Source organism: Diceros bicornis, chromosome 26 (genome assembly GCF_020826845.1).
Source record: "Diceros bicornis minor isolate mBicDic1 chromosome 26, mDicBic1.mat.cur, whole genome shotgun sequence".
NCBI classification, from domain to species: domain Eukaryota; kingdom Metazoa; phylum Chordata; class Mammalia; order Perissodactyla; family Rhinocerotidae; genus Diceros; species Diceros bicornis.
Genome location: NC_080765.1, coordinates 32,718,034 through 32,735,426, shown reverse-complemented (window position 1 = coordinate 32,735,426; position 17,393 = coordinate 32,718,034). Strand labels below are relative to the sequence as shown.

Sequence of the window (17,393 nt, the reverse complement as noted above, 5' to 3'; positions counted from 1 at the left end):
TACCAGGTGCCTGCCGTGTGGCCAGCTCTGTCCCAGAAAGGGGCAGGGACGGGCACTGTTGCAGTGTGTTCCCCGGGCAGTGCTGGCAGTGTAGTGTTGGCAAACATGACAGAGAAAGTACCTGTCCTCCTGGAGGTTATAGGCAAGGGTGAAAAAGAGAGAGAACAGATAAACCAAGAGAGATTGTTGGGTGGTTCTCTGAGGGAATAAATAAAATCGCTTCAGAAGGTGAGAACGGCTCCGAAACAATAAGACGGGATGATTTGTGATAAAGAGAAACTGGGGGAGGGGTGGGGGGCCCTGGAGGGCAGGTCAGGGAAGCCTTGTGGGGGAGCCAACATGTAGATGAGATCTGGAGGCTGTCAAGGAGCCAGTCTGGCCAAGTCTTGCAGATGAAGATTCCAGTCAGAGGGAACAGTAGGGCCAGGAGGCCAGAACATTCTTGGCACGTGAGCTGCCCCCCGGAGCATCCTCTCCCTTCCGTCTGATCTGTGTGGGAGACAGGCCTCTGGGGACTGCCTCACCTGGGTTTGCTTCCTTCTGGCTTCCAGCTAGTTCAGCCGGCATGAGGTACCGATGGCGGATTGGAGGGCAGGAGGAGAGCGAGGGTGGGGTAGTTACCCCCCACGATCGCGGGGCCATGGTTTGGCACGGCTTTGTTCCTCCCCCCAAGGCCACAGCTCCTCCAGCTGCTGGTCTTGCATGTTCCAGTAACGCCGCTCCCACTGTGTGCTGTCAGCCCGATGGTGGTGACAGCTTCCCTCTGTCGCCAGGCCCTGGGTGCCTCACCCTTCCTCGCTAGGTCCCTTCACCCTGCGCACGTGTTTATAAATAATCCTTCATTAAACCATCCTCATTTAACCATGTGAGAGTGCCCTTTGTCCTGCCAGGACCGTGAGCGGTCCAGCTGGTCCCGGGAGCTGTAAAGGTGTGGCTAGAGTGAGTGAGGGCAAGGTGCACAGGACAGGTAGGTGAGGCAGTGGGGCAGGAGGTGGGCATTTATCCACAGTGGGGGGAGACGTCTTTGCAGAGGGTTAAGCAGGGAGCCACATGATCCCATATACCTTTTTGGAATGGAATCAAAGCCGCTGACTAGTTTGCATCCCAGCATTCTTTTTCTATTCAGTTTAGCATCTGAGAAACACTGTTGTAAACAAACTCTGTCTCTTGGGTTTTTCCTCCCCCAAGAGAGCGTCCTCAATTTAGCAGTTAATGTTGTGGAACGCCCTAAAGAGTGAGGCTGTATTTAAAGTCGGTGCCTTTGGTGGTGACAGTGATCGTGTGGGGGCTTACTCGAGGTAGGTGGCTTCTACCGTTCCATCTGCTACGAGACCCGCAATCTTGCTTTTGTAGTTTGAGGAACAGGACTTTTTACTGCTATGCATGTAAAAACAAGATTGTAATTTTGGAAACAGGCCATTAAGCTGACAGGTAACTTTGCTTTATCATCCCTCAGACCCAAAAAGGGATGGTCTCAAAGCTCGTCTGTGTGCTGATTAGTGGGATTACTCACGGTTAGTCATTTTTCTCTGTGCGTTTAACCGTAGCTGGCACTTTAATTTCCCTACAGCCGTAGAGGGAGGGACCTGGGTTGCTGTCTTGATATGTTTTTTCTCCTGCTTCATGTCTAGGATTATTTATCCTTTTTTGGTTCTCCACCAGGATCATCCTGAACATGGGGTCCTGTTTCTTGTTCGAGAGCTTCTCAACGTGATCCAGGACTACACCTGGGAGGACAGCAGTGATGATAAAATCCGCCTCTACACCTGCGTCCTGCACCTGCTGTCTGCCATGAGTCAGGAGACCTATCTCTACCACATAGACAAAGGTAGCAGGGTCCCCCTCACAGACCCCACGGTGCCTGAATCTCATGGAAGTCAAATGAGGTTTATTCCTTTCTCTTTGATTTAAACCCCCTTATGTTTTACTACCATGAACTTCTGGTCCAGGGTCTCGCTGAATTTTCCAGTGTAAACATTACCTGGGGCAGCTCTTCAGAATACAGATTCCTGAGCCCCATCCTGCTCAATCCTTCTCAGTTAGAATCCCCAGGAAGAGCCCGGAGAATGTATGTTTTTAACTAGCATCCAAGGTCATTTTGACCATCAGACGAGCTCGGAGAAGCTCTTTTGGATGGGTGCTCTCTTTGGTGTGCTACAGAATAACCTAGAAAGATGGTGAAATATACTCGTGCATGGGCTTCACCCCAGGCCTATTCCTACGCGCAGGTGGGACCCTGGCCTGGGTCTTTTTCCCTGGTTCTCAGATGATGCTGAGGCTCGTGAGCCCTTAGATCAGGGGCTCGGGAGGAAGGACATGGCCTTGTTCCCCCGCGTCCCACCAGCCATTTTGAATTTGCTGCTGCGAGTTTGGGAGCAGCCTCCTCGTGTCCTGTAGGTAACACGGGACAGTCCCCATTCCAGACCTCTCCCCGCTGAGCCTAAGCATCCCCCTGCATGTCACACCCTCAGTTCCAATTTTTGATTTCCAAAAAATGGCCCTATTGTTAAAAGTGCTTTGGCCAGTAATCGTATACTTTAGGGTTTAAGCAACGCTCTCTACACTTGGAAATTTCAGGGAACAAATCTGCAGTGCCAAGAGGTGACCTTCTGTCATAACTCTCAGAGGCTTTCTCTAGCTGGCCTTTGGGGGCTGATGGTAAAGATGTACCTTAGGGAGGCTGGTTAATATTGAGGATGATAGCTCCCATGATCTGAGCTCCTCCTGCGTGCCAGGGGCTGCACCAGACTCTGCGGGCCTCCTTCTCCTTTAATCCTTACAGCATCACAACGAGGACAGGCATTCGTGTCCCCACGTTACCCACAAGGGAGACTCAAAAAGACAACAGGGTTTACCAACCACATGGTTTCAAGGGCTCACGGCCAGTTAGCGATGGAAGTGGAATTCACACTCGGAACTGTAGGACATACGTTATGCTGCCTCCTTGATTACAAAATAACAATGTTTTAATTAAAGCATAACCTATTACGTACAGACAGTAAACTGTAAAGCGCAGTGACTGATCACAAAGGGGACACACCCAGGTAACTACCACCCAGAAAAGAAATCAAACATCACTGGTTCCCCAGAAGTCCCTTGTGTGCCCACTTCCAGTCAGCACCACCACTTTCCCCTCTAAAGGTCCCCCACGTGCCTGACTTCTAGCATTTAGTTTGCCAATTTAGTTTAGCAAATTAGTTTGCCAGTATTTTATTTTGACTACGCTGGACTCATTTAGCAAGTGTTCTTTGGTATCTGGCTTCTTTCACTCAGTATTATGGTTGGGAGATTTTTCTATGTTGTTGTGTGTAGCTGTGGTCCATCCTTTTGCATTGCTGTATAGTATTCCATTGTGTGAATACACTAGAATTTATTCGTTACCTTATGGATGGACATTTGCATGTTTCCAATTCCAGCTCTGGGCTATTATGAGTAGTGCTGCTATGAACGTTCCTGAATATGTAATTCTTGGTGTACATTTCTGTTGGGTATCTGCCTCAGGGTAGAATTGCTGGATTTCATTGGATTTGCTTATGTTTAGCTTTGGTAGATACAGCCTCACTGTTTTCCAAAATGGTTATACCAATTGAACTCCCACCTGGCGTGAATGAGAGTTCCATCTGCCCTTGGTGTGGTCAGTCTTTTTCATTTTGGCTATTCTGATGGGTGTAACTTGCATTTCTCTGATGGCTAATGAGGTTGAGCACCTTTCCCTAAATTTGTTGGCATTCTTATTTCCTCTTTTCTGAAGGGCACATTGAGGGCTCTCAACAGTAGAGAAACCTTTGAGGACCAGACACCGATGTGGAAGTGGGTCTGTAAACCATAGGCTCTGTCAGAGGAGCAAGCCCTTTCCTCTCTCCTGCCGTCTCCTCTCTCATCTCTTCCTCAGGCAGATTCACTTGATCCTCAGTCTACACCATACAGCCAGGGCCGACTGTGGGAGCCAGAGTGCCAGCAGAGGGAGTCCAGCTATGTTTGATCGGCGGGAGACGAGTTTTCTAGCTTTCAGAGATGAAAACAGAAGGATGGGATTTCTGTTCCTTCTTTTTGGTCCAGCTGTGTTTACTCTGGATGCACGATTGTGACCTGCCAGTTGTCTCAGTGGGAGAGAGGCCCAGGGGGCCGCGGGAGGCTCTGCAGCGGCTGGGCTTCCATTTTCCCATCCCTTCTTATTCTAGGCAGCCTTTTAGACGGTGTTCACACGGGTTAGAACTTCTGCAAGACTGGAGTCAAATATTTTGTGCATTTACAAAGGATGCCTTGGCTGCTGTCTTTGCAGATTAATAAGAAGAGAACGTTCTGAAATTACCTGGAGCAGTAAATCCTGTGCTTTCATGCGAGCGTGCGAGAGCGTGTGTGATGTGGAGGGAAGATGTTCCCTACACGGAATGTTGGTTTATTTACTCTGCAGATAGCGTGTATCTGATGGGAAGAGCAAAACCCCGGATGCTCTGGGAAGCCAGCGTAGCCCCTTACTCCTCCACGTCACCTGCCTGGCCCTTGAAACATTCGGCCTTGTGACCCCAGCGCCAGACAGATGCAGGGATCGTGGGCTATTTTTAGTGGCCATTTGCCTGGGCTGTCATTTCTCCCGTCGTGAGCGCCACGTGTGGACTCTCAGGCGCACTGCACTCTCCAGCCTGGCCACCTTCCTCCTAATTCTCAAATTCACCTGCTGCTCCCTCCCTCCGTCACCACCGAGTCTTAGCATGGAGACTCGTTTCCCCCCTGCTGACTCCCTTGTCCACTTCCTCTGGTGAATTCAACCTGTCAGGCTCAGCCTGGATCTCACCAATTCCAGAATTCCATCCCAAGCCTGGATCCCATAACCCCACGTGGGGGTTAGGATCCTGTAACCCCCATACCGCCCCTCCCGACAGTCAGCACACACTACCGCGATGACCTATTGGCGTGTCCGTCTCCTGATAGACTGTGAGCTCCGCGAGGGCAGGCACCAGGTTGGTCTTGTTCCCACTGGGTCCCCAGCTCCTAGCCCAGAACCTGGTGCAGAGCAGGCCCTCATCCACTAGGTGCTGTGTGTGAGTGTGTGCACGCGTGCATGCACGCAAGCGAGCAAGTGAGCAGCCTGCTCTGAACACAGCTCGGGCCCCTCCGGTCAGGAAGCCTGCAGCTTGGGTGGTTGGCCACCGGTGGTCCTGACCGTGTCTTTCCTCCAGTGCTGAGGCTGATCCAACCGAGAGTAGATTCCAACCCGCAGTGAGACTGGGCGTTCATGCCGGGAACCATCCTGGTCCTCAGCAGTAGACGTGAGAAATTCTTTCACCAGCTGCAGCTTGCCGCCTGCAACATCAGGGGGTGGTAAATGGCCGAATCACATTATTCTTTGGCTTTTAAAAGAATAACTGTCATCTTCTGCGTGGTGGATAGCAGTCACGACACAGCAGCCAGAGCCAGAGCTGTCGTAGGAACCCCGGGATGGACCCGGTGGCCCAGGGCTGTTCACTACCAACCTGGTGTCAGAGGAGCAGTTGCGAAGTCAGCAGCTGGCCTGGGAAAGTCTCCCCGGAAGAGTCTGCATAAACAGGCAGTGCAGAGGTGATCAGAGGCGACCTGCGGACAGAGAGGCTGGAGCAAGGAGACCAGCTGTTCTCATTCTCAGGCAGTGTGTCTGCAGCCGGCTTACAGATGTTCAGCCAAGAAAAATTCTGTGTATATATGTCTGTATGTGTGTGTGCTGTAGAGAGAGCTTGCACAGAAGTAGCAAATGGAAACAACTGGTGATTCTAGGTGAGAGTTAGGCAGGTATTCAATGTGCTGTTTTTCCTCCTTTTCTATAGCCTTGACATTTTTCAAAATAAAAAGCTGGGAGAAAAAGAAGAATGAGGAGTTATTATTTTTGAAATACCAACCAGAAATGTACATAAAGCATCCCTGAAATTATCTTATCAGTTAGTTACTATATGCTTATACCTGTCCCATTCCCCAAAAAGATTCAAGAGAGATTACAGGAAATATGTAAAATAATGAAATATTTTTTAAATTAAAAAAATTGGTAATTAGGAAAGATATGGATATAATATGTGTTGTGTGCTACATATGTAGGGGCTCTACTATGTATACTGTTTTGTCACTTTTTTTATTAATATATTTTGTAACTATCTTTCAGTAATAGTATATTGTAGCAGTGCTATAGTGGAGTAGATGGTAGTTAACCCCTATAGATCATATGCTTTTATTGTCTTCATAGTATTTTATTTAATGCTGCACCACAGAGCATTTAGTCAAAACTGCTGATAGACATTTACATTGCTTTTCCTCTCACCATTATAAACAACAGTTTATAATGAACATACATTGAACATATAATGAACATTGTTATTTATAATGAAACAATCAACATCACGCACATGCATCTTTGTGCGTCGGTTGGATTATTTTCTTGGGATAAATCCCTTAGAGTGGTTTTCCCAAGTCAAAGATGTGGACTTCTTTTCTACGAAGACTTTTTTTTTTTTACATTTTTTTATTGGTAAAATATACATAGTGAAAAAATATGTATAACATACAGTTTACTAGTTTAAAATAATTACTTTTAAGTGCATAATTCAGTTTTATCAAGTATATTCACAATGTTATGCAACCATCACCACTATTCGTTTCCAGAATTTTTTCATCATCCCAAACAAACTGTACCCAATAAACAATAACTTCCCATTCTCCCCTCCCCCTAGCCTCTGGTGACCTCTGTTCTACTTTCTGTCTCTATGAATTTGTCTGTTCTTGGTACCTCATAGAAATGGAATCATACAATATTTGTCCTTTGTGTCTGGCATATTTCACTTATCATAATACTTTAAAGGTTCATCCCTGTTGTAACATGTATCAGAATTTCATTCTTTTTCATGACTGAATAATATTCCATTGTGTAGATATACCACATTTTGTTTATCCATTCATCTGTCAATGGACACTTGGGTTGTTTCCACCTTTTGGCTATTGTGAATAATGCTGCTGTGAACATTCTTATACAAGTGTCTGTTTGAGTCTCTGCTTTCAATTCCTTTGGGCATATACCTATATTGGAATTGCTGCATCATATGGTAGTTGTATATTTAACTTTTCGGGGAACCACCAAACTTTTCCACAGCAGCTGCACCATTTTATATTCCCACCAACAGTGCACAAGGATTCCAATTTCACCACATGTTCATCGACACTTCTTGTTTTCCTTTTTTTTTTAATAATAGCCATCCTAATGGGTGCGAAGTCATACTAGACATTTTTTAGGCTTTTCTTACCTATTTCTAAACTATGAGATTCCCACCAATAGTTTTCCCAGACCTACATCAGAACCACATATTATCATTCTTTCTCACCTTTGTGAATCTGATAGGTGATTTAAAAAGAAAGTTCTGTGGTTTTAGTTTTCTGTTCTTTGATTATTAGTGAAGTCAAACTTTTTCTTTTTCATAAAATTATAGGCCAGACAAACGTATTTCTGATGCATTGATATTGATGTATTTGCCAGTTTTCCTACTAGTGACCCTGATAGGAAGTCACTTTCTTAGAAGCTCAGAGCCATCCCTGCACGTTGTGCCTTGGCTTTTCTTGTCTTCGTGGCCAGTGTCTGTGGAACATGATCCCCTGGTTCGGTAGCTTGTCGCCAATGGTGTGATGAGTATTTCTATGCAGACACTGATGGACAGCTTGTGACTTTCACCACGATGGGGCTGTGCAGTGTGGCTCTCACTCTGGGGCTCACTCGTCTGCAAGCTAAACCACATGCCATTTGTCCCTTGCTTGTGCTGTCACCGCTTGTTTGCATTACACAATGTCACAGGCCTGACTGTGTTCTCATAAATATCTTCTCTTCTAAGGAGACCATATTCTTAGATAGGGACAGTGATGAATGCTCTTTAATTGGGCCGAGAAGAGCACAGCAAATTACATTCCAGCAGATAAGCTAAACTGAACCCGGTTTATTAAAAGTGTCCCTAAACCACAAACTGGATTAGCACTGTGTGCCTGTGGCCACGTGTGCACAGCCAGACCCTCCGCGGCACCAGCACGGCCGCTGGTTTATCAGATGCCACTGCACCTGGGACAGGGGCCCAGATGTTAGGCCTCTGCCCGATGAGAAGCTGCCTCCTCTTGACCACTTAGTACTGCGGGTGCTCCACTGAATTGGGCTCCTCCTGCGAGAGAGCGCCGCTTCTTCATACCAGGTTCAAAAACTATGCTCTGCCACGTACAAGTCAGCATTTGGGAGTTGGGGTGAAAGCAGCTAAAAAAGGATCTGGCGAGAAAAGGGGTGTGAGCTCATGTCGGTGTGGAGGGAGCGAATCGACTCTGCAAGGCAGTAGTAGTGGTTTCATTACGGGCTCTAAGACTTTGCAGCAGCCTGGCCCTGTCCCCCGCCCCCCAAAAAAACCATAAAAGAAAAGAAAAGAAACAACGGAAGTGTTGTGGTAGGGACAGCTACATCCCCTCTGGTCCATCCTCCGGCAGAGTACCGTTCAGCTGTTCCAGAGCAGCAGGTCTGTATATGCTGATACGGAAATAGCACCGAGTATATCATTACGTGACAAAAGCAAAGGGCAGAACAGCACCCGGTGTGGGCTCTCTCCCTCCTCACCCGGAGCAGATCACGCTTGGTGCGAGGGTCGGTCTATAGGAAGGAAGGAGGGAGGGAGGTCAAGGCCGGGCTCTCCTTGCTGGCTGGTCTAACTCTAGGCAGTGGCTGTCACAGGAGGTGCCCAGGCAGAGAGCAAGGGACCTTTTGGCGAGAGACGTTGTCAGAGGGATGCAGGTTGGCGAGTGGAGAGAGAGAACGTTACGGTCCATCTGCGGGCGTTTTGAGGAGGGTGACAGGGCAGGCAGTGGGCGCAGTGCTTGACAGCTTAGGCTTCGGAATGAGACTTCCGGTTTTGGGGCCTAGCTGCGACCACCTCTGGGCCTCAGTTTCCCCACCCATCAAAGGGGATGTTGATGTCATCTCTTTCACGTGCTGGTTATGAGGACTCCACAGTAATGCGTGCAAAGGCACAGCCCAGTGCCCAGCACCCAGGGGACACTCAGTATGGGCAGCTGCTCTGATGGTCACTGTGTGCTCGCTGCCTGTCCACGCCTGGGCCGCAGGGGGCATGACTTCCACACCCCTGGTCTCTGGCTCCCACTGTCCAGAAGGCCGGGTGTTTTCTCTGTGATTCCCAAGGCCCCAAGCCCAGTGGGAAGTTCTGGCTGTTTCCACCTGCCCTGCTGTGATTCCCTGCCATCTGCTGACAGCATGTGCTGCGTGCCCGCCTCTCCCTGGCCAGCACAGCCCTGGCCTGGGAATGTCTCACTGCTCTGGTTTGTTCCCTCAGTCGACTCCAACGACAGCCTCTATGGGGGGGACTCCAAGTTTCTGGCTGAAAACAACAAGCTGTGCGAGACGGTGATGGCTCAGATCCTGGAGCACCTGAAGACTCTGGCCAAGGACGAGGTAGGTGCCCTCTGCCATGCCCTCCCTGCCGCTCGCTCTGAATGTACAAGTTTCCACGGTGCTTGGACATTGGTTCATTCTGGAAAGGAAACTCCTTCACGTGAGGAATGTGTTTATGTGCAGACCGGTCATCGAGTGCTCCGGGGCCTTTGCTCCTGCTGTTTTCTCTGCCTGCAATGCGCCTCCCCAGGGTTCCCCAGGCCGCTCCTCCTCATCATTCGGGTCTCAGCTCAAAAGTACCTCCTCAGAGAGGCCTGCCCTGACCCCCGTGTTAAGTAGCCACGGCCCTCCTGCATCCCTCGGTATCGTCCCTGTAACACTTGGTCATTTGCTGAAATGCTCTGTGAGTAGGTTTGCTTGTCAGTTGCCTGGCTCCCCCACCAGAATGCACGCTCCATGGAGTTCAGGACCTCGAGACAAGTCTTGGAGACCTGCCTGTGCCTGAGACGGTCTCTGGGGTCCATGTGTCACTCACCGCAGCATCCCCACCTCCAGCAGAGCCTGGCATACAGCGAGTGCTCAGTCACTGCTTGTTGAATATATAGTAGCCTGTGCTCTCCACACCTCAGCTCTTTGAGTGCCCACATCAACCCTGTGAGGTGTGGGTGCTGTGTCTGTTCTCAATGGACAGAAAAGGAAACTGAGGCTCAGAGAGGTTTCTCCAGAGCCTCTGGTTGTGGGAGAACATCAGGGTTCCCACCCAGATCCCCAAGCCTGAACTCTAATTACTGCATTGTCCTCCTCATCAGGGCCTTCCCACTTGTCTTTTCAGAAGTGGCATACGGTTATTTTTCCAGCCTTTACTGTACATAAGTGTGGTGTTGAGAACTTTGCACGTATTATCTCATCTAAAATCACAACAGTCCAGTGAGGTGGGAACAGCTCTTGCCCCTGAACACTTTCTACACGAGGAAACGGAAGCCTCGAGTGGTGGCTACGGCACACGGTCAAGGCAAGCTTCTAGAACCCATGCTCTTATCCACAAAATAGATTTCTCCCAGATGTTGCATCTTTTGTGTTTTCAGAGCAGTTTTTCCATAGTCTCCATGTAGTTAGATGACTGACTGATTTCAGTACACCTTCCACATAGTACAATCTATAACTGCCTGGTTCCCTTCCCCAGTTATGCCAACCGCAGCCTCCACTTTTGCAGCATCAGCCTAAACACGTGGGTGACGGATGGATGGATCCCAGAGGCCCCGTCTCAGGCTTGGCAGGAACGTTGGTCGTTCAGACATTGTGTGACTGCTGTCGTGCAGTCAAGGTGGGGGTGGCAGGGCCTTAGGAGTCAAAGCTGTGCCTGACCTTTCTCTGCGTCCTTCCCCGGCTCGGCTGGAACCTGGCTTGCTTTCTGCCTCCACATGCCCCTCCCCGCCAGGGCTCGCTCTTTACTGCTCAGCTGTCTGCTTGAAGCTCTGAGCATTGGATTGTTTTATTCCCACCCAGCAAGAAGCAACCTGACGGCTCCTTCCTGATCCCATCCTGGCAGGCCCCTGTTTTCTCTCACTGTCCTCCCCCTCAGTTCCCTTTCCCAAACCCAAGACAGATTTGGGACAGCTCGGTTCCCAGCGGCTTCTGGCCCTCCCCTTCCTTCCGGAGCCCTCCATCGCTTCCCTTCCCTAGATCGCTCTTTCCCAAACCTGGAGTTTCTCATTCCTAGGTTTGGCTCCTACAGCCCCCACCCCACCAAATAAAATAAGCTCAAACTGGATTAAGTTTAATTCTTAGTCCTTTCCAGGATTGTATACAGTACCTCCACTGCCCGTATCCTCCTCCCCCTCCCCACCAAAACCCACAAGAAGAGTCTATAGCTGCGGGTGTACACATGCATGACACGCATATGTCCTGGCTTCCCATCCTCCCAGGGTTTTCAAGCAGGTGCTGGAGAGACAGAGATTTTTCCTGGACTTCATTCCGCAGTGGCCTCTGCCGAGCTCAGGGGCACTGCCTGAAGGGCAGAGGAAAAATACAGAACTGCTCTGCCCTGGGGGCCCTGCGGCAGGGTGCCTCTCAGGGAAGGATGGATGGGAGGGAGGATGTGTGGTGTGCCCCCGACCCTGGGGGCCCCGCTGGGTGCAGGGCTGCAGAACTCTGGGAGCTGATGCAGCGAGGGCACTTGGCCGTCCGTGGAAGGGGCAGCATTAGAACCCAGTTTCTTTAGGAGCTGGTTTCTCAGCCAGGTGTATCAGAAGAGACAACTCCCCTCCCCCCACCGAGAGGCCTTTTGCAAACGCTCTCTGGGGTTAAAGACCCAGCTTCTTCTCAGTGTAGGTGGCTTTTGGAAGAGCCCTTTCTTCCCTCCAGGGGAAATAGAGGCCTTCACCTTCAGCCTGCACTTGTTACACTGTTAGAACCCCACTGCTCCCCCTGCCATGAAAAATTCTTCGCCCCTCTCCCTGATGCTTAAAACCATTGGCTCTGGCTCTAGCTTCTCGCCCAGACCTCTTAGAGCCATGCTGTGTGTTGGACAGGTTGCATCCCAGAAAAATGGGCCGTGTGGTTTGAAAATAGCGTTTCTTCACTCTGATGCAACAGGCCAGTCTAATCAGAGCTGGCCACTGACAGCCTAAGTGACCATGGCCTTGAACCCCCAAGCTCACCCTAAAAATAAAGCCCGGAACCATATAATTTGGAACTATTTTCATTTAACGTTTGGCTCTTTTTCTCTTGGGGGAGAGGGCGTTGACAGTGATAATGACTCAAACAGAATTCTGAAAGAACAGCAAAGCTGGAATGTTTCCTTAGGATATTTCAACTCGCATACGTAGCAGGGACGTTCACTGAGAATGTCTGTCCATGTATGCACATTTATTAGAAAAAGATGGGCGGACCAAGGTGAAATGGAACGTCAGCCTTCATTTTAACAATGCGACGTGAAATTCAGCACGGGCGACCACAACTGGTGGGGGCCTCAGAGAGTGGAGTCCTCGAGTCTGGGGCCGGCTCTCTCTCCGCCTGCTGGGGAGTGAAGCTTCATGCTGTTGGAAAACCCCAGGGCTGATGTCGTTCTTGAGTGTCTCAGCTTTTGGCGCTGGTATTAGCAGCTCTGCTTCCAGAATTGTCCGCTGAATGCATGTGCAGGAGCCAGCCCTGTTTTAATCGCGAGCTTTACGGAGTTGTTTGTTTGGGTGTGGTGGAGCTGGGAACCATGCCAGACCCTTGGAGCTTCCTGGAAATGACAATTCTCAAAGGAAAAGAATGAAAAGAAGCTCTTTTCTATTTAAATCTCCGTGGAGAGAGGAGGGGGCTTGAGGCCCTGATGTGGTTCTCTCCTAACACATGCGTGGTTTTCCAGGTCTTTGCATATTGGCTGGCATGCTTTCTCATCCCTCAGACCTGTCTCTAATGATTTCATTTTTAATAAGCAGTGCATTTAAAACACAGGGGAATTGAGCTTTTTAGGGAAAAATGCTTATTGAGAAGATACAAAACCGAGAAATAGCCAGTTAGATGTTGTCTTCCTTGTTTGACTTTTTGAAAATCTGTCCCACTTCAATGAAATGTAGTTAAAGGGCCTCTCTCAGAGGGGATTCTTTTAGTTGGATTTGAAATAGAATTTTCTTTTAGCTTGGTCCTCTAGATCTAAGCAGAAAACGGGCCCTCCTGGTCTCCCAGACGTGAGATGAGAGCCAGTTTAAAAGACGACAGAATGGGCTGGAACCCCGAGTGGTGATCTCTGCCCAGGTTCCTGATTGGAGCAGAACCGCATTGTCTGGTTCCAGAAAGGAACCTGAAGCAGGCAGCCACCAGCCGGCTAATGAGTTCATGCCAGGCAGGTGCCCCCTCTCTCCCAGGGCCGGCGGGCTCGGGCACCGCACAGCACGACCCCAGCTCCTTGATGATTAAATAATGCTGTTCAGTCGCCTCAGCTGCTTCTGTGACTGTCACCTGGTCCAGGCCGTTGCCAAGGCAGGCTCAATTTGGGGGGGCCTGAGTCTCTTCGTTGTTACTCTGCTACCCTCACCCAACTGCCTTCAGAGCTGCTCCTTGGCGGTTTTCTTTTCACCCCCTCCACTAAAGACTTGAAATTCTCACTCGGGAGAGGATGGCAGGTGGCGAATACGTTGGCTCAGCCATTAGCATAGAGCCTGCCCCTTGGTAGGCTCCACACGAAATATCTGTGGGATGACGGACAGTGGACGGAAGGATGGATGAGTGGGAGGTGGGTTGGTTTTATCCCCCTAGAATAGTTGAGAAAAGCAGGAAAAAATGTTTTTTTCTAAACCAGATCAAACCGTTCCTACTTCCCTGGATGAAACGGTGCAGCTGCAGTCGGCAGGCTGCATCGGGCAGATCTCTCAGCCTCTTCAGAATTTGGCTTCTTAATGTGGCGCTAACCGTGGGTCCGTGGGAACATCTTATAAACTGGGGTGGGACGGGGAGGGCGTGGGTGCAGGCGTAGGCTCCGCAGCTCGCATCCCTGCTGACTTGGCAGCTGTGGTCCTTGAGCAAGTGCCTGAAGCTTTCTGAGCTGCAAGGGCCTCATCAGCAAAATAGGAGTGTGTTGGTTTCCTATTTTGGCCTTAACAAATTGCCGACAACTTAGGGGCTTGAAACCTAGCATTATTATCTCCCAGTTTGGGAGGTCAGAAGTCGGTGTCAGCTGGGCCGGTTTCTCTGCTCCGGGTTTCACAAGGCCAAAAGCAAGGTGTTGACTGGCTGGGCTCTTATGGGGAGACACTGGGGTGAATCCACTTCTCAGGCTCATTCAGGGTGTCGGCAGACTTCAGTTCCACGTGGTTGTAGGACTGAGGTCCTGTTTCCTTGCTGGCTGTTGGCTGGGGGTTGTTCTCAGCTTCTAGAAGCCTCCTGCATTTCCTGGCACTTGGCCACTTTCTTCCATCTTGAAACCCAGCAATGGTGGGTCTCGTCCTTATGCTTTGAACCTCCCATCTCCCCTTCCAGCTCGTCTTTCCTCTTCCGCTGCCTGTCTCTGACACCAGCCTGAGAAATGTCTCTGCTTCTTAGGGCTCAAGTGATTAGATTGGGCCCACCCAGATAATCTGGGATTACCTCCCTAAGGTCATAACCTTAATTACATCTGTGGAGTCCCTTCACAGCAGCACCTAGGTTAGTGTTTGAATAACCAGGGGTCAGGAATCCTGGGGGACAGTTCTAGAATTGTGCCTACCATAGGGGGTTAGAAAAGTACCTCCCACAGAGTTGTTGTGAAGACTAAATGAGATGAGTCGTGTAAAGCACAGAGCATGATCCCTGGCACCCTGTGAGGGTGCTGTACCCGTTAGCTGCCAGGGAGCAGAGCAGATGCACGAGGCTCCCGGGAGCACTGATGTTCTGCGGGGCCAGCCAAGAGCACCCAGCAAGGGCCTGGGGCATGGGCTCTCCAGGGTCCACACAGACCTGTGATCTGACCTGGCCCCCTGGTCAGGCCACCTGTTGACTTAGCCTTCCCAGGTGCCTGTGTTTACCTTTGGGCACCTGTATTCCTTCTCCTGGGGTGGTGTTGCGTTTTGGAGATTTGTTTTCCCCCGTGTCTTCACCATTCAGAGCTGGGGTCCAGGTTTGGTCTACCCTGACGTTTTGGTTAGACTTTTCTTGTTTGGGTACCTCTCGGATTATTGAGCAGGAGAGGAAAGACCTGGTGTCAGAGTGTAGAATGGCTCCTGTAAAAGCTGGACACGGGCACCAAGCACCGGGAGCGTTGTCCGTGGAGGAGCCGTCATTCAGTCCTTGTTACCAGCACCCAAAGTGGGGAATAGTGACCACAACTTTGGGTGGCTTGAGGACTCATCTGGAAGAGACGTATTTTAGCCTTTCACTTTCCACCTGTACTTGCATTAAACCTGGTTGCTGCTGGGTTGTTTCATTCCTTGACCCCGCTGAGTGATGGGGCTCATGGAAGTTATCACTCGCTTCTGCTCCCCCATGGTGAGCAGTGCCGGGTGGGGGGGGCACAGAGCAGAGGGCTGCACACCTATCACCTCGTTCAGTCCACACTTACCCTGTGAGTTGCTATCACCTTACTTTCTTCCTATACAGATGGGGAAGCTGGGACCCGGGGAGGTTAAGCAGCTTGTCCTGCACAAGATCCCTGGTCGAGCTGCATTTGAACCCAGGCCAGCGCCAACAGTGGGCCGGCCTGAGCCCCAGGGCCATGTGCTCACCTCTCTCTCCTGTTTCAGGCCCTGAAGCGCCAGAGCTCGCTGGGCCTTTCCTTCTTTAACAGCATCTTGGCCCATGGGGACCTGCGCAACAACAGGCTCAACCAGCTCTCCGTCAACCTGTGGCACCTGGCACAGAGGCATGGCTGTGCGGACACCAGGACCATGGTGAGACCCTCGAGGGCCCCTCGCCAAGCCCACGAAGCACGGGGGTCCTGGCCAGCCACACAAGCCCACATCTGCTGATGCTCAACACAGCATCAGGGCCTGGACATCAGAGAGGCCCAATCGTCCCTTCTAGAAAGGCGCCAGGCCCAGGATTTCTGCAGGGTCACTTCCTTGCGCTACACAGTATAGAATTAAAAGCTTATTCTCTCTGAATAAAAGCCACACATATAAAAACGCAGTCATTCCTGGTCACACCCAAACTGATTTTAAGGGCAAGCTATAATCTAAGTTTTATTTAAAGATTTTGCTGGGGGCCGGGCCAGTAGCATAGTGGTTAAGTTTGTGCACTCCGCTTTGGTGGCCTGGGGTTCGCAAGTTTGGATCCCAGGTGTAGACCTACACACCGCTCATCAAGCCATGCTGTGACGGTGTCCCACATACAAAATAGAGGAAGATGGGCACAGATGTTAGCTCAGGGACAATCTTCTTCAAGCAAAAAGAGAAAGATTGGCAACAGATGTTAGCTCAGGGCGAATCTTCCTCACCAAAAAAATAAATAAAGACTTGGCTGGTTTCTTCCCTTCCCTTATCATTCAAAAGACTTTTACCTGTTCTCTGCTTAAAAGAAAGCATAAGCTCACAATATGGCCGATTTGTTGTGGAGCCTTGGTGTCCAAGGAGAGAGAGTTACGAACCAGAAAGGAGAGATGGATCTTTCTTTTTCCTCCTAGGTGAAAACCCTGGAATACATCAAGAAGCGAAGCAAACAAGCAGATATGGGTCATCTGACTGAGCTGGCCCTCAGACTCCCTCTGCAAACGAGGACCTGACCGCAGGCCCGTCCCCAAGGCCACGCCCAGGGGCTCTGGTGCGAAGTCCAGAGAGACCTACTTTGCTTTTTTATTTTATTTTTACACATATATAAATTGGTTTAAGCTTTGGCCTCTCCCCAGATTATTCTAACAGTGAAGAAGTGGGACTTGTCAGAGCATTAAAATCCAAGCTTGTGCACCGAGCAGCAGCGTCTTAGTGATTCTTTGCACAAGTGGCCTTCAGATGTGCCTTTAGTGAGAAACAGAAGAATGCAAGTAACATTTCTTTTCTGGAAGGTGTCTGCTTTTTTTTATTGGAAAAAGATCCTTGAAAGCAGTCCACTTCTAAGGAGCCACTGTTCTCTCTCCCTAATTTGAGGGCAAGTCTGGAATTGAATGTTGCCTAAGCCACCTTGGAGAATTTATAAAAGGCAGATGGCTCAAGTAACTCCTTTTCCTATCAGAGCAGCTCCTGATTGGACTTAGAAGAGGTTGGTGGATTGAAGGAGAAAGCGAGGTCGAATCTGAGATTCCCTGTGGCTTCAGGGGAAAGTATACTGTAACTGAATAAACCTCCTGAAGGCATGTTTATGTTCCTCACTGTTCATTTAATTCCTTCTGACGCTCTTCATCCAGAAGGGAACGTGTCTAAACATATTGCTCGGTTTGCTTTGCACTATAATTCTAAACAGCATGTGACTACCTTTTTCACCACCAGTCTGGTGGAGTCGGACTCACTCTGAATCTTGTGTTACCGCTCGCGAGCTTCCAGTGACATCTGATTTTGAATCAGGGCATTAATATAGATTGGTGGTGACTCACAGCCTAGAGCTCCTCGTTCAG

General features: G+C 49.8%; 1 protein-coding gene across 1 annotated transcript in view; it reads left to right on the top strand.

Moving 5' to 3' along the window:
• Nucleotides 1–16,753, top strand: part of VPS35L (VPS35 endosomal protein sorting factor like) — a 118,566-nt gene extending 101,813 nt beyond the window's left edge. Inside the window, exons 28-31 of the mRNA XM_058569939.1 lie at nt 1,663–1,828; nt 9,330–9,448; nt 15,592–15,738; nt 16,470–16,753. Coding sequence (XP_058425922.1) covers nt 1,663–1,828; nt 9,330–9,448; nt 15,592–15,738; nt 16,470–16,568 — 531 coding nt within the window. The 3' untranslated portion in view covers nt 16,569–16,753. The remainder of the gene's footprint in view (nt 1–1,662; nt 1,829–9,329; nt 9,449–15,591; nt 15,739–16,469) is intronic.
• Nucleotides 16,754–17,393: the final 640 nt, after the last annotated feature.